Genomic DNA, 15,355 nt, shown 5'->3' with positions numbered 1-15,355 from the left:
CTTCCAACCCTAAGCTTGGGAACCCACGAGAATTCCAGTTTTGCAAATCAAGATTCCAGGTGGTGTGAAGGTAATAAGTCTGTAGCTGATGGATGCAGAAAGGATCTAAATTCACGAAAGGAGTTTGAGCGTTGCGAGCTCTCAGTAAGAGACGAGTCCAGACCAAGTCAAACTAGAACACTGGGTGCCGAGGCACGGATACTAAATTGTGAAAAATCAGAGATCAACATAACAGGTGGACGGAAGCGGAGATGGGAAGGTTTGAGAAGGGCATAGAGAAAACAGTTTATGGGCAGGTAGGAATGAGGAAAATAACGATGGCCCATGAAAGCTGGAGCTTGTAGAATTAAGAAATTTGGTATTGATGCTCTGGATAACTACAGAACCAATGCAAGCAAGCCACATTGATGGGAAGACCCCGTCGGCTTTGATAGTTGACAAACGGCAGGGTCCCAAAGACAGCTTGAATGGCCCGAGTCGAAGATGCGAAAACGAAGAACGGGACACGCTGTGGCCCGTTATGCAATTAGCCTACATATATCAGCCACGACAGCCACTGAGAGTGAGACCAAAGCTCACTCGTGGCCATTTTTGGATAAGCCACAGCAGACATGGCCGGTTCGTGGAAGTGGGCGAAAGACGGCTGACGTTTCCAGCGGAGCCCACGGTCATGCCGTGCAGCAGCTGGGAGTGGCAAGAAAGCATATTCTGCCCTTGTGCAAACCGAGGGGTTGTATACAAGGAAGTCCTCGACCGCCGGGGCTCGACGGGAGTCAAAGGCTCGGAGATTGAGCACAGGGGACTCCCCCGGAACAATTTGCTTCAATACTGAGTGGAAAGCTGGCCAACTGATTCATCCATTCGCACAGTACACACCGTGTCAATGGTGGTCAGCAGTTGAAAGTTTCATGGTAGTTTTTCAGCTCGCGTCTTCTCCTTGTGACCCTAGTCGAGCCTTCTTCGCTCGCCGTTTCATCTCTCTCTTGGACAGAGGCTTCTCAGCCTCCTCCGCGACCGACTCGGATCCAAGAGACGCCTTTCTCTTCAGAGTATCGGTGATGGTTCCCGGCTCTGTGGATGCCGTTGACTGGGCTTGGCCCTTTTGTTTTGCGATCGGCTTCTCGTGCTTAGCCTTTTCGCCGCCATGAACAATATCAACAATTCCGCGCCAGCTGGTACGCTTGAGCCTGGCCAATGCTGTGACCTTCCTAGCTTCTTCGCAAATTGCCTCCTTGCCGCGCTCTTGTGACAGACCCCAAACACAGGTCAAATTGATCACGTCCCATGGAGCCCGTAAGCTCAACGCGCGCCTGGCCTCACTTGACACAATAATGCCGCGGCCGCCTCGAGTAGCTCTGATTAATGACATTGCGTTCCCGATAAGATTGCGGCGGGCATCCAGTCCGCTCCCTGTGACCCCCGGACCATAGCAGATCTCCAGGCGAATACCACGTGATATCGCAGCCGACAGCATTTTAAATTTGAAATGGAATGGAAGTCGCACAGAAAGATCGAGTGATATCACGTCACACTCTAAGTTGGTACAGGCATTGAGGAGGGTTTTTTCATTTGTGGGGCGTAGAGCAACAATGTCATAAGCTTGTGTCAAGTTGTTGAGCCGCTGATTTTGCGCGGGGTCGGAAAGCGTTAGGTTGAGCCGGGTCAGTAGCTGGAGGGTTTTTGGCGGATTCGGTGGCAGGGGCGGAGGGCTAACGCTCGAGGGGAGCTTCCCAGTGAGAGTTTGGGACAAGGCCACTGTGGTGTAACCAACTGCGACCAGGTCAGGTCAGGTTAGTACCTCATGTGGTCCGCAAGCTTAAAACATGTTCGGATCGTGTGCCGAGACCAGGAGAATGACTTACGTTCAGCCAGAAAGTTCAAGGTGTGGGGCGCCTCAGGGTCATCTGGGCTGTAAGGAACGTTCAGATCGTAGAACATGGTGCCTTTTAAAAAGGGCCTGAGGGCATCGGGCCGGTTCCTGCGTCCGTGGAGAAGTTAAGAAAGCCGCCGTCACGACCTGTCCGAAAGAGGCAATCTGAAAATCGTCCGGAATAAATATCGGCCGGGAGCCCACAGTCTAGCCTTATCGAGACTTCTCTCCACAGCCAAATCCCGTGACAAGGCGGAACAGATCTCGCTCTCATAATATCCCCCCTCCAAAACCCCATTGCATCAGGACGATCGATAGCACGGCTGATTTCAGGCTGGTCAGTTGCTGGGACCGCTGCTGCCGCTGTCTTATCCCTGTGTCAACCTCCCCCGACCCCTCCCCGCCTCGTCGCTCGGTTGTGCCCCGCGTGACCCCGCCGCATCTGATTCCCATTGTGGGCGGATTCGGAAGTCGTCTGCAACCACCATGGCGCGCGTGTACGCCGACGTCAACGAGCATATGCCTCGGTCCTACTGGGACTATGACAGTGTGAACATTTCCTGGGGCGTCCTCGAGAACTACGAGATTGTTCGCAAGATCGGTATGTAACATTTGATTGGAAGCCATCCAACCAGGCAGATAGTGGTATCACCTGCCACTCTGTTTGGGGTGTGGAGACAACTGCCACGCCAACCGTTTGCTGACACTAATCCTTTTTCAGGTCGTGGAAAGTACTCTGAGGTATTCGAAGGCATCAACGTCGTCAACTACCAGAAATGTGTCATCAAGGTGCTCAAACCTGTCAAGAAGAAGAAAATTAAGCGTGAGATCAAGATTCTCCAAAATCTCGCTGGCGGTCCCAACGTTGTGGCTTTGCTGGACGTTGTTAGGGACAACCAGAGCAAGACCCCCAGCTTAGTCTTTGAGGCCGTCAACAACACCGATTTCCGGACTCTATACCCCCGCTTCACGGACTATGATGTTCGGTTCTATGTCTACGAGCTCCTGAAGGCGCTGGACTTCTGCCACAGCAAGGGTATCATGCACCGAGACGTCAAGCCCCATAACGTCATGATCGATCACGAGAAGCGCAAGGTTTGTGATTTTCAGTTCTCCAGGTGATATATATGCTAAAATTCTATAGCTGCGGTTGATCGATTGGGGTCTTGCTGAGTTCTATCACAAGGGTACCGAATATAACGTCCGAGTCGCATCTCGTTACTTCAAGGGCCCTGAGCTGCTTGTCGATTTCCAGGAGTACGACTACTCGCTCGATATGTGGTCATTGGGCGCTATGTTTGCCTCCATGATCTTCCGCAAGGAACCTTTCTTCCACGGCAACAGCAACTCGGACCAACTGGTGAAGATCGCCAAGGTCTTGGGAACTGAGGAACTTTTCGAGTATTTGGACAAGTACGACATCGAGCTGGACCCGCAGTATGACGAGATCCTCTCGCGCTTCCCTCGCAAGCCGTGGCACTCGTTCGTTACTGCTGAGAACCAGCGCTTTGTTAGCGAAGAAGCCATTGACTTCCTTGATAAGCTGCTTCGTTATGATCACGCCGTATGTTATATATATGTTTATGGGTTATGGGTTTCATACTAATCACTTCTATAGGAACGCTTGACCGCCCAAGAGGCCATGGCCCACCCTTACTTTGATCCCGTCCGCGCTGATTCCCAGAGCAACGCTGCTGCCCAGTCCTGATCTATCTCCAGCAGTTGTTGATGACCGTGGCTTTTTTTTCCTTCTTCTCTTTCCTATCTGCACCTTTCCTACTCTCCTTCCCCCAAGCATCCTATCACGAGAATAGCGCCCGGCATCATGGACCTTCCTTTGCGTCTTGAGTTTGAACATTTGCCAGATTTAGCGGCACACGATCGAGAAACAAGAAGGAGAAAGATCGACGCAACCACTTCGCAATGATTTCTCCTGGATTTCCCTCCGGGGGAAGAGTGGCTGCAATGAGTGACCGAATCCCGAACGGAGACGGCGTTGATGACAAGACATGACATCTAATCTTTTTGGGCTGGCCAGCCCTGCATCGTCTCGGTTCTACGGGCGTGGTAGTGAGCGCAATAAATCAGTTGGCGTCTTAGAGCGGGAGGAACATCCCTTTTTCTGCCATACTGCCTACTTGTATAGCGCTGGTTTCCCTGTCTTGGCCATTTCTCTTCCTTTCCCCCCCTTCCCTCATCCTTTGTCTGGTGTTATGGTTTGCTTTTTTCTCTCCTCTCTGCTTTCCATGTGATTTTGTTTTTCGCAGTTTTATGCTTCCCCTAGTTCTTACTTGCGGCTGCTTCCTGCTTAACGTGCACATTCAATGGAGTGATGGTATCGGGGAGGTACTCATGCTTGGTGACCATGCTACGAGGGGTTTTCGAAGAGACAATGCATTGCCAATTCACTTGTTATGACTTGTTTACAAGATGTATTAACCCGGCCCATCGTGTACCCGCGGGCAGTCTGCGCCGACTATCGCGCCTTATCGCGCGCTGATCAGACCCCGGGTTGGCACCGGCGCCATCACGTGAGGTCAATCTCGATAGCCTGTAGCAACAACGAGAGATCGAACAAAATAAAGAAGGGGCCAAAACAGCAACTATAGACTTATGAACTAGTCCAATGGTGCGCAGCGTTCTATAGGGGAACTCTGACTCATCTGCCAACCCCAGCGTCGCGCGGTCCCCACCGATCCTCACTTGGGCCCCGCCCTCTCATTTGCCGTGGGAAATTTAAACTGGCCGCATTTCGCACAACCACCCCTCTTTGTCGCAACTTCCTCCCCTCAAGATACTTATCCGGCGACTCGTGGCGCGATCGGCGCCTTGGAGATTTCCTCCGACATATCGATCATTCTCCAGGATGGCTCAGAACTCTGCTTCCCAGAACCCCAGTCAGTTTTCTCCCTCCAATGATCAATGACTCATCCCGAAGTCCGCAAACTCATGAAAGGAATGACACAGTTGGGGAGAATACCGCTCCCTCTACTGAGAAGCCCCCCAGGTCGACGAACAGACGCGCAACGATATCGCCGAAGCCACAGCGATGGATGGCTCCGGCGCCCCGAAGGTGAAGACCGAGAAGGAGTGTATGTGGAACCAGCCGAATCCCCAGTCAACCTTGAATTGCTCAACAATAATTGGATTTCTCTTGGAGGCGGACACATGCTGATATTGCTTGGGTATTTTATAGTGGAGCGCGAGCGCAAGAAGGCTGAGAAGGCGAAGAAGTTTGCAGAGAAGCAGGCCAAGGCTGCTTCTAAGCCCGCCGCACCCAAGGCCGAGAAGAAGGAGAAGGTGCAGAAGGTCGAGAAGGAGAAGACTGCCGATGCATATGATCCCAAGATCATCGAGGCTGGCCGCCTGGATTGGTGGGAGGAGCGCGATCTTTTCAAGCCCGAATGGGGTCCCGATGGCAAGGTCAAGCCTGAGGGCTCCTTCGTTATCCCCATCCCTCCCCCCAATGTTACCGGTTCCCTCCACATGGGACACGCCCTGACCAACGCCCTGCAAGATACCATGATACGTTGGCAGCGAATGAAGGGCAAGACCACTCTGTGGCTTCCCGGTATGGACCACGCCGGTATCTCCACCCAGAGTGTTGTTGAGAAGATGCTGTGGAAGAAGGAGAAGAAGACCCGTCACGATCTGGGACGTCCGGCCATGACCAAGCTTATCTGGGATTGGAAGGACGAGTACCACAAGAACATCAAGAACGCTCTCCGGAGAGTTGGCGGTTCGTTCGACTGGTCTCGTGAGGCTTTCACCATGGACCCCAACCTATCCGCTGCCGTGACTGAGACCTTCGTCCGTCTCCATGAGGAGGGCATTATCTACCGTGCCAACCGTCTGGTTAACTGGTGTGTGGCTTTGAACACTTCTCTCTCCAACCTTGAGGTCGAGAACAAGGAGATTGAGGGCCGTACTCTCCTGGATGTGCCCGGTTACGATCGCAAGGTCGAGTTCGGCGTTCTGACTCACTTCTGCTATGAGATTGATGGTACTACTGAGCGCATTGAGATTGCAACCACCCGTCCGGAAACCATGGTTGGTGACACTGGTATTGCCGTCCACCCCAACGACCCTCGCTACAAGCACCTGGTCGGCAAGAACGCTCGCCACCCCTTCATTGACCGTCTGCTCCCCATTGTCGCCGATGAGGGTGTCGAGCCTGAGTTTGGTACTGGTGCCGTGAAGATCACCCCGGCTCATGACTTCAACGATTTTAACCGCGGCAAGCAACACAACCTGGAGTTCATTTCTGTCATGAACGACGATGGTACCTTCAACAAGAACGGTGGGCCTTTCGCTGGCATGAAACGTTTCGATGCCCGTTACAAGGTCATTGATGCCCTGAAGGAGAAGGGCCTGTACGTGAAGTGGGAACACAACCCCATGAAGGTCCCTCGCTGCGCGAAGTCGAACGATGTTATCGAGCCTATTCTCAAGCCCCAATGGTGGATGGCGATGGAGTCTCTGGCTGGGCCCGCCATCGAGGCTGTCGAGAAGGGTGATATCATCATCCGCCCGGAGTCCGCAGAGAAGAGCTACTTCCGCTGGATGCGGAACCTCAACGACTGGTGTCTGTCTCGTCAGCTCTGGTGGGGTCACCAGGCCCCCGCCTACTTCGTTAAGGTTGAGGGCGAGCAAAACGATGACGCTGATGGCAACTACTGGGTCACCGGCCGCACTGAGGAGGATGCTCGCAAGAAGGCCGAGGCCAAGTTCCCCGGCAAGAAGTTCTCCCTGGAGCGCGACCCCGATGTCCTCGACACCTGGTTCTCTTCTGGCCTGTGGCCCTTCTCGACTCTGGGATGGCCTCGTCAGACCCACGACTATGAGAACCTCTATCCCACTACCGTACTGGAGACTGGCTGGGATATTCTGTTCTTCTGGGTCGCCCGTATGATTATGCTCGGTATCAAGATGACTGGCAAGATTCCTTTCAAGGAGGTGTACTGCCACTCGCTGATCCGTGACTCGGAGGGCCGCAAAATGTCCAAGTCCCTGGGTAACGTCATTGACCCTCTGGACGTTATGGAGGGTATTCAGCTGCAGACTCTTCACGACAAGCTGCTGCTCGGTAACATGCCGGATAAGGAGGTCGCTACTGCTACCAAGTACCAGAAGAAGGCCTTCCCTAAAGGCATCCCCGAGTGCGGTGCTGATGCTCTGCGCTTTGCCCTCGTCTCCTACACCACCGGTGGTAAGCATCTTTTTCCCATCTGACTCCCGTCTCATCTACTAATCTAGGTGTCATAGGTGGTGATATCGCTTTCGATGTCCAGGTCATTCACGGATACCGTCGTTTCTGTAACAAGATCTACCAGGCCACCAAGTTCGTTCTTGGCAACCTCGGCGACGACTTCAAGCCCCAAGCCACCGTAGCCAAAACTGGCCACGAGTCCCTGTCGGAGCGCTGGATTCTACACAAGTTCAACGCCGCTGCCAAGGAGATCAACGAGGCTCTCGAGGCTCGTGAGTTCTCTGTCGCCGCCAACACCTCCTACCAGTACTGGTACGGCCAGCTGTGCGACGTGTTCATCGAGAACTCGAAGTACCTTCTGGCCGCCGATGCTTCGCCCGAGACCCAGGAGTCCGCCAAGCAGACTCTCTACACCGCGCTGGAGGGAGCTCTGTGCCTGATCCACCCCATCATGCCCTTCGTCACCGAGCACCTATGGCTGCGTCTGCCCCGCCGCCCAGATGACAGCACCATCTCAATCATGAAGGCCAAGTTCCCCGAGTACCGTGCTGAGTTCGACGACCCAGCCGCGGAGAAAGCTTACGAGCTCATCTTGAATTCCTCGAAGGCCATCCGCTCCATCTTAGCCCAGTACGATGTCAAGACCAAGGGCGACATCATCATCCAGACCTACGATGCTACCAGCGAGAAGACCGTGTCGGAGCAACTGAACGCTATCCACTCTCTGGGTGGCAAGACCCTGGGTGAGCTGTCTCATCTGGGTCTGGACAACAAGGCCCCTCCCTCAGGCTGCGTTGTTGCCCCCGTTGGCGCCGAGGCTGCTGTTTACCTGCGTGTGTCTAAGGAGGTCGCCCTGGAGCAGGAGGAGAAGGCCAAGGCCAGCCTCGAGAGGGCCCGTGAGACCGTTCGCAGGTCTCAGACTGTCATGAGTGCTCCCAACTGGAAGGAGAAGGTCAAGGTCGAGGTTCGTGAGGCTGAAGAGAAGCGTCTTCGTGATGCTGAGAGCGAGGCTGCCCGCTTGGAGGAGCAGATCAAGGAGTTTGAAAAGCTCCGCCTTGAGTAAAGTGCGGAGGTCACCGCTGTCTGGTCTATAGATTAAATTATATGAATGAATTCCTATTTCCTTTTGTTAAAAAACGGATGTCTCCATTCCCAAAAAAAAGTTAATAAGACGTTGGGGGGCTGAATTGCTCTATAAGACTTGTTTTCTTTGGCGAAGCTCAGGCGCCCGGTGTGGGTCGGTGCTTATCGATAAGCGGGCGCCAAGGCCTCACCCCAAAACTTTTTTGCGTTTTTTACTCCGAACATTCTCAAACGAATTAACCCATAGCCACCATGTTGCGCGAAGTGTACGTACCCAAATCTTGGCTGGTCGGTCTTCTTTTACTGAATTAGTTCTTCCAGCAAAGCAAAGAACCCGCGCACTGCGCGCATCCTCAAGGCACGGGAGCCCCAGCTCATTGAACCCGCGAAGAAGACTCTACTCCTGCACGGCACAAAATGCCCCCAGGCACTCGACACCGTTCTGAAGACATTTCACTCGCTTACGAAGCCTCACTCCGTCCTGTTCCACAAGAAGAATGAGTTTCACCCCTTTGAGAACACTGAGAGCATGGAGTTCTTGGCGAACAAGAACGAGTGCGGCCTGGTCGTCTTTGGAAGCAGCAATAAGAAGCGCCCCAACTGCGTTACTCTTGCACGGATCTTCAACTCACAAACTCTCGACATTTGCGAAATGATGCTTCTTCCCGCATCCGACAGCGGCGCCATCCCGCGTATCAACGAGCTCGTCATGCACGTGGGACTCGGCCTGCGACCCATGATGCTCTTCTCCGGTAGCCCATGGGAGGACCCGAACTCTTCAGCACACGTTATGCTCAAGAGCTTCTTCCTGGACATGTTCAAGGGCGAGGAGACCCGCCAAATCGACGTCGAAGGTCTGCAATACGTTCTGATGGTCGCCGCGGAGGAGCCCCGCGAGAACCTTTCCCCGGTTGTGCACCTGCGGTGGTACAAGGTTGTCACCAAGCGCAGCGGCCACAAGCTACCTCGTGTGGAGCTGGAGGAGGTTGGTCCCAAGTTCGACTTCAAGATCGGCCGCATGCGCCCCGCTACCCCCGAGGCCATGAAGGAGGCCATGAAGCAGGGTAAGCGCCCCAACGAGGAGATGAGGACCAAGAAGAACATCACCATGGACACGATGGGTGATAAGATCGGTCGCGTTCACCTGGGCAAGCAGGATCTGGGCGGCCTCCAGACCCGCAAGATGAAGGGTCTGAAGCGTCGGGCGGGGATCGAGTCGGACGACGAGGAGGAGCTGGAGATGATGGATGTGGACGAGATTTTGGAGGACGAGAGCCACAAGCGCGCTCGCACGGACTAGAACTGATCTACTTGCATTGTTGCGTATTTACTACTATCTCAAGGCGTTTGGTCCGGTTAGGGTTTGTGCTTCTTGACGCCTGTGTATCTGCAGGTCTCCTGTACCGGCATGGAAAAGTACTATAGTAAAAGGCCATGATTCTTGACAAAATGATCTTCTTCTTAGAGTTTCTTCGAATATTCACCACCTAGTCCCATTTTTAGGCTCATTCCGTGCGAGATGCGTGTTATATACTGTGTACCACGTGACCATGACGTCGGCCGTCGGCATCGTCTCACATGCCGAGGCCCTTTCTCGATGCGGATCCGAGTCAAAGTGCCGCCCCTCTCTCATATCCTTATTCTGGTTCTATTCTTCCTTCTTCATGAACCTCATCGGCCTTCCCGACTCGTCACTGTGGTGCACTTCTTAAGTAGTCCCCTCTGTCCGAGTTCGACCTCCACCTGAGGTCCCGCGCGCCGTTATGGATGCGCTCATGGTGAGCAGCACCCCAGACAAGCACATGCAAAAAGCTGCAACTAACATAACATCTGTCTACAGTCCCGCCTGGACGCCCTCGTCCTCAAGCCCGAGTTTGCGCCGTTTTTGTCGCTGTTGAAGGGTGCGCGCAATGGTGTCGTCTACGGGTCGAAAGTGCGGTTTCCGCACGCGCTGGTGTAAGTTGGACCTCGGATACTCTGGAACGCAACGATATGGTCATGTTAGGTTGGATACTGACCGGCGTACTTTCGCATATAGCATGATCTTTTTGTTCCGATCGGGCACGTAGGTGAACCCCCTTCCTCCTTCCTCCTCCGAGTTCTCCGAGAAACTGACTTATTCCGGGTGTATAGATTCCGAGAAAAGGTCAAGCTCGTCCTCAAAGCGACCCGCCACCATGCTCGAAACCTTGCCACGTTCGCCATGATCTATAAGGCCTCCATGATCGTTCTACGAAACATTAGCCCCGCAGGATCAGGGAAGGAAGGCCGTTACGACAGCTTCTTCGCGGGTTTGTTGGGTGGGTATGCGGTCTTCGGCCGGCAGCGGGGAAGCATTAGCCAGCAGGTACGGCCAAACTCCCACACTCAAGCCCAATGCACTTTGGGTCCTGCAAAGCGCTAATACACCACTAGATCGTCATCTACGTCTTCGCCCGCGTTATGCTCTCCCTCGCGAAACTCTCCGTCCAACCCGACATGCACCCTCTCTCCTCCCTCATCACCCCCGAAGCCCGAGCCCAGATTACCCAGAATGCCTGGCCCGCTTTTGCCAGTCTGAGCTGGGCATTCGTTATGTATCTTTTCCGATGGTACCCCGATACTCTAGCGTCCAGTTTGCGGAGTAGCATGGTCTACATGTATGTCACCCTTATTATCCCCCCCTCTCTTCCAGTTATGGCCCTGTTTCCACTCCGACCATTTCGGCTAACCATGTTCCCCCGGTGCAGTTATGCGGATTCGGATCACTGGGACTCATTCCGGACCCTGTTCATACACAATAAATGATATAAGTGCCGAAGATGATCAGTGATCAACTGCACGTACCCCATTCTTCTTTCCAGCTGGCTTTGGATGATTACGGCGTATAGGATGGAGACTTTATTTCCTGCTTGGGTCAACTTGTTGAGACCGTGTTGTTTCCTACCAGACGCAACGCATTCGCGATGTGCATATCTTTTCATGGCCTGCTCATTGTTACCACTACCCTGTATTATGAGACATGGACCTGTTCATTTTCCTTCGGCTTTATATTTCAGCAGAATTCATTTACATAGGACAGCTAGCGATATAAGACTTTATTCAGCGACCTTCTCCTCAACGATGTACGAAAGATGTTTTGAGCTTTCAGTGGCAAGATTCTCTATGAATATAACATTCCAATGAACAGCAGATCTCAGCAGCCTTTGCCTGGCGCAATTGCGGATATACGACCCTAATTACCAAGAATCTAGGTCTTCCTCAAGAGCATTGTCGGCGGGTCCACGGACATTGATGCCGAGTGCCCCCGGCCCGTGCAAACCACCGAGATCAAAGCAGTCGGCCAAGTTCTCGCACAGTCCTCATGATAGATTTGCCGTTACTTCGAGTTCAACCACTGGTAACGCTGTCGACGGGCTCCGCCAGTTGCTTGCATGCGCAGCACGGGTATTCTTCCCCATGTGAGAGATTTCTTGGTGCATCTATACTGCTTGCTGGTAACACCAGTCAGATATCGTGCTCTCCTAGGGTTTCTGGGTCCTCGATAAGGTGGCGGAATCTCCATGCCACCGCCAGGCCGCAAACCCACCCCTTGAGGGACCGCTCGGGGGGCGCCCTTGACATCTTACATTTCCTATCCTTTGAATAGCTGATCCGGAGGTGTGCTAGATTTATATATATAGCATACTGTAGCATGTCGTGTGTCATTCAAGGTTATCGCCAGCATGTTCGCTGACGGGACTGTGCATATGATAACTTATTCCATATGAAGATCACAAAATGTCGTAAGTCCATAATCGAGTAAATCTTGTGGATCTCATGATCAAATAAAATCCCCAACTTATCACTGAGTGCTAGACAATCCCCACTCGCAGAAAATTGACTGATCGTCTCCCTTTTGCACCTTCCTTTCATGCTCCAGACGATGAGCATCCTCCTTGTTTTCTTTGATCACAACTAGCTCATGTCAAATCAGCACCATGAGCCACTAGACCCCCAACTCAATGACTATGACCATCTGGATACTCACGGAAACTGCACTGTCCCTTCCGGCTTCTCGGCTTCTCCCAGACGCAATTGGCGCAGGCACCATGGAGCATACCGGGAACGACAATACAGCCAACAAATTGGCCCTTGCCCTGTGCGCACTGCTCACACTGCGGAGTGACTTTGTCGCCAACAGCCTGTGCGAGGAAGGCCTCGCGCTGCCGAAGACGGGTCTCGAGGTAATCCCTGAGGCTGAGGGCCTCCTTAATGTTGATGATGCGCTGGATGACGGGCTCGCGAATTGGGATGAGCGCAAGTAAAGAGAACCAGGGGGGGACGATATTTTCCCACCGAGTCTCGCGAAGCAAGCGAACCCATTTTCCTGGAGCCGGATCTTGCTCTTCGATTTGGGTGGTCGGAGGGGTTGCAAGTATCGCGTCGAACTCGGCTAGAATGCTTGCAGGGATATCCATATCCAGATTCGAGCGGTGGGTGGGTAGAAGAGCGGCTTTACACTCGGCTGGAGTTTCGGCTGGAGCAGGAGGATCCACTGCGTTCGGATGTGTTATGCAGCGGGTAGAGGTTCGGAGGATTGATATTGTGTAAAGAAAGAGGGTGGAGGAGGAAGCAGTCCATGCCAGGATTCTCTCTCTCACGTGGAAGTAAGAACGACAAGAGGAGACTACGTGACGGTGGGAAGATTACTAGATGCAAACATAAAGCCCGAGCATAGCATGGTTACTCGCACAGGGCTGGTTGTATCAACTATAGAAGTACACGAGCCGTAAATAATACACAGGTTCTTCGCAGCAGCAAGACCGAATCGCAAAATAAAGGTCACAATCATAGAGAAGTAGATACGTCATCTACTGGGTATTACCACCTTCAAGTTCAACGAGAATCTTCAAGTCGCCGTCCATCCAGTCCACTGTATCCGCAGAGAGGAGAGCAAAGGCCCAGTCTTTCTCGCTCTGGACATCAACAAGGCCATCCGGCAGCAAGGCCTTGACCTTCCAGCTTGCAGCCGCAGTGGAATCCTGTATTTGCTGATCAATATTGTCTGATCCCTGTAGAAGTGGTAGGCCTGGAATCTGGCCGTGATAGCGGCGGAGAACCGACTCCTTGATCGTATGGACGTTAGGGCAATGGCCCGCTGGTACGTCCAGTCGGGGAAGAATGCGTTTTCCGTGTTGGAGCACATTGATGCGGAGGTAGATTTGCGTGTGGGAATTGGTGTTGGAGGTAGCGACATTAGCAGCCAAGTGGGGCTTCGAGTCTTGGATTGGGACGAATGGTTGCTGAGGGTGGAATTGGTGATCTGCTCCTGCTGGTACGTGAGAGGTCGGTGGGGCACCATGTCTTGCGGCAATGTTCTCGCGAATTATCCGCGAGACGTCGCGGGTGATACTGCTGGCGCTGTTGGGGAATTAGGAAATGGGGTTTTCGGTATAACGGGAGTGTGGAAAACTTACAATTCGTCACGCGCAGGCAGGTTGCGACCTCCTCCAATGCGCCATGAAAGATTTGCCGTCGCATCAGCATGGATAATGCGGTCGACATTTGCCTTCTCGCAGCCGGGTGGGCACTCGTAATCACCGTTGTGGACAACATGGTAGTGGCTATCTACAGCTGCAACCAGGCCACGCCAGTCAGGCTGCTGAAGTCCGGAGAGAGACCAGAGGTTATCCAGTTCATAGTCGTGGTTATACATATCATAGGATCTGGCAATCTCGTTCCAGTCCACTGTGTATCCATCCAAGAGCAGGTCAGCCAAACCAATATCCATAATTTGATCTGATTCGATCGCCGCCTGGGCGGCCTGTCCCGGGGGTGGCGGCGGGGGCATCGATTGGCTCTGATTGTGCATCTGCTGCAACTGTTGCTCTGGAGAGAAACGAGGGCCATCCAAATCCTGGAAGCTTTCATTGGTCTTGCGGCGCCGGCGCTCTTCTGTGCCGCCTCCCTTGCGTGTTTCAATCGCATATTGGCGTTGCCGTTCGTTGGTGACCATTCGTCTCAAAAGAGGAATGACCAACGAAATGATTTTTTGCTTGTCGTGGGGCCAAATATAGGTTCTAGGACCCATGCCCTCGTTCACAACATCTTCTCCGAAGAATCGCTCGCCATTTCCCTCGGCCTCAAGGAAATGTGAAACGCAGTTCCATAGTCGCAGCTTGACCATTTCGGTGTCTCCCTTCCCGCGCTGACCAACGCAGTCACGCCGTTCGGGGTGATCATCGTCCAACATGAATCCTTTGGCTGCAGCTTGGAGGTGCAAGAAGTTTTCAGGCGACAGTTCAAGTGACGCAAACAGCTTCGACATTGGGGGGCGAGTGTACTTTTTGTTGCTTGATGGTTGGCGAAACAGTGCTGCTGCAGAATGAACACCCACTGCACGCGCTTCGGAGAGTGACTGTGGTGGCACGGGACGGATATCAATGTTATCGCCAGCATAGCCATGCTGGGCTTGCTGGGCTTGCTGAGATTGTTGCGAATTCTGCTGTTGCGCTCCAGAGAGGCCAGCTCCGGCCAGCGCGGGGTCGAGATTATCATCGTTCCTCTTCCGTTTCTTTGATACGGTGCGAGATAGTCCAGACCCTTGGGAGTGGTCATTCGGTACTCTCAAGTGCCTGCCACCTCCCATTCCAGCGCCGAAGTTCGCATCACCGAACCCATCGTCCCCAAGATGCATGTCTGCGCCGTAACCATCCAATTGGTGATGTCCCGCTACCCCAGCAGCGGTGGCAACAGCGGCAGCCCACTGAGGGGAGACATCTTGGCCTGCAGCAGCGGTTGCTGCTTCCACCAAACCCGCAAGCTGGTTGTCGCTGGGGGCGTATCCGTTGTTCGGGTCCAGATGAACATTGGGATTTGACTGGGACGCAAGGTCGGCGGAGGAGGATGAAGGATGTTGGTTATTAGAATTCGAGGAAGACATGGTTGTTGGTGGGGTGTCAGGTGGTATCTGGAGGCTGTAATCTTAGGCTGATTCAATTTGGCAGCGAAAGATCCGGTGGATCGGGCGCCTCAATTGTACAGGAGGCCAACAGAATCACTCCCACCAGATCAGAGCCAGTGGAAGCACCCTGGGATGTTCAAAAAGGCGAAATATGGCAGTGGATCAGCAGCGACGAGCTCCGGAGTAGCTAATTGATGGCTGCAGTTAGTCGCAGACACGTCGGAGTTGCGAGCTGGAGGCGATAGTTTTCTAGGAGAACCTCACAGCG

General features: G+C 53.3%; 7 protein-coding genes across 7 annotated transcripts; 4 read left to right on the top strand and 3 right to left on the bottom strand.

Annotated features, from left to right (window-relative positions):
• Positions 1 to 919: 919 nt before the first annotated feature.
• N7482_008716 (ribonuclease P subunit p30 family protein) lies at positions 920 to 1,938 on the bottom strand (the record flags this gene model as incomplete). The annotated part of the gene is made up of 2 exons (XM_056690840.1): positions 920 to 1,770; positions 1,863 to 1,938. The coding sequence occupies 2 exons, from the start codon at positions 1,936 to 1,938 to the stop codon at positions 920 to 922; spliced, it is 927 nt and encodes a 308-aa protein (XP_056540605.1).
• Positions 1,939 to 2,356: 418 nt separating this feature from the next.
• N7482_008715 (casein kinase II subunit alpha/alpha') lies at positions 2,357 to 3,578 on the top strand (the record flags this gene model as incomplete). Its single annotated transcript, XM_056690839.1, has 4 exons — positions 2,357 to 2,471; positions 2,592 to 2,965; positions 3,015 to 3,434; positions 3,489 to 3,578. 4 exons carry the CDS (start codon positions 2,357 to 2,359, stop codon positions 3,576 to 3,578), a joined length of 999 nt encoding a protein of 332 aa, XP_056540604.1.
• Positions 3,579 to 4,919: 1,341 nt separating this feature from the next.
• Positions 4,920 to 8,142, top strand: N7482_008714 (valine--tRNA ligase; the record flags this gene model as incomplete). Its single annotated transcript, XM_056690838.1, has 3 exons — positions 4,920 to 4,962; positions 5,067 to 7,079; positions 7,136 to 8,142. The coding sequence occupies 3 exons, from the start codon at positions 4,920 to 4,922 to the stop codon at positions 8,140 to 8,142; spliced, it is 3,063 nt and encodes a 1,020-aa protein (XP_056540603.1).
• A 272-nt stretch (positions 8,143 to 8,414) lies between these two features.
• N7482_008713 (rRNA-binding ribosome biosynthesis protein RPF2) lies at positions 8,415 to 9,462 on the top strand (the record flags this gene model as incomplete). Its single annotated transcript, XM_056690837.1, has 2 exons — positions 8,415 to 8,428; positions 8,484 to 9,462. The coding sequence occupies 2 exons, from the start codon at positions 8,415 to 8,417 to the stop codon at positions 9,460 to 9,462; spliced, it is 993 nt and encodes a 330-aa protein (XP_056540602.1).
• A 463-nt stretch (positions 9,463 to 9,925) lies between these two features.
• On the top strand, positions 9,926 to 10,949 carry N7482_008712 (Tim17/Tim22/Tim23/Pmp24 family protein; the record flags this gene model as incomplete). The annotated part of the gene is made up of 6 exons (XM_056690836.1): positions 9,926 to 9,940; positions 10,003 to 10,118; positions 10,201 to 10,227; positions 10,296 to 10,509; positions 10,578 to 10,801; positions 10,892 to 10,949. 6 exons carry the CDS (start codon positions 9,926 to 9,928, stop codon positions 10,947 to 10,949), a joined length of 654 nt encoding a protein of 217 aa, XP_056540601.1.
• A 1,036-nt stretch (positions 10,950 to 11,985) lies between these two features.
• N7482_008711 (DUF3716 domain-containing protein) lies at positions 11,986 to 12,601 on the bottom strand (the record flags this gene model as incomplete). Its single annotated transcript, XM_056690835.1, has 2 exons — positions 11,986 to 12,098; positions 12,172 to 12,601. The coding sequence occupies 2 exons, from the start codon at positions 12,599 to 12,601 to the stop codon at positions 11,986 to 11,988; spliced, it is 543 nt and encodes a 180-aa protein (XP_056540600.1).
• Positions 12,602 to 12,994: 393 nt separating this feature from the next.
• N7482_008710 (uncharacterized protein) lies at positions 12,995 to 15,066 on the bottom strand (the record flags this gene model as incomplete). The annotated part of the gene is made up of 2 exons (XM_056690834.1): positions 12,995 to 13,544; positions 13,601 to 15,066. The coding sequence occupies 2 exons, from the start codon at positions 15,064 to 15,066 to the stop codon at positions 12,995 to 12,997; spliced, it is 2,016 nt and encodes a 671-aa protein (XP_056540599.1).
• Positions 15,067 to 15,355: the final 289 nt, after the last annotated feature.

The sequence above is a fragment of the Penicillium canariense genome (assembly GCF_028826845.1).
Source record: "Penicillium canariense strain IBT 26290 chromosome Unknown utg000006l_segment0_segment0, whole genome shotgun sequence".
NCBI classification, from domain to species: Eukaryota; Fungi; Ascomycota; class Eurotiomycetes; order Eurotiales; family Aspergillaceae; genus Penicillium; species Penicillium canariense.
The sequence above is the reverse complement of the archived record's forward strand: the minus strand, read 5'-3'. Positions and strand labels throughout refer to the sequence as shown.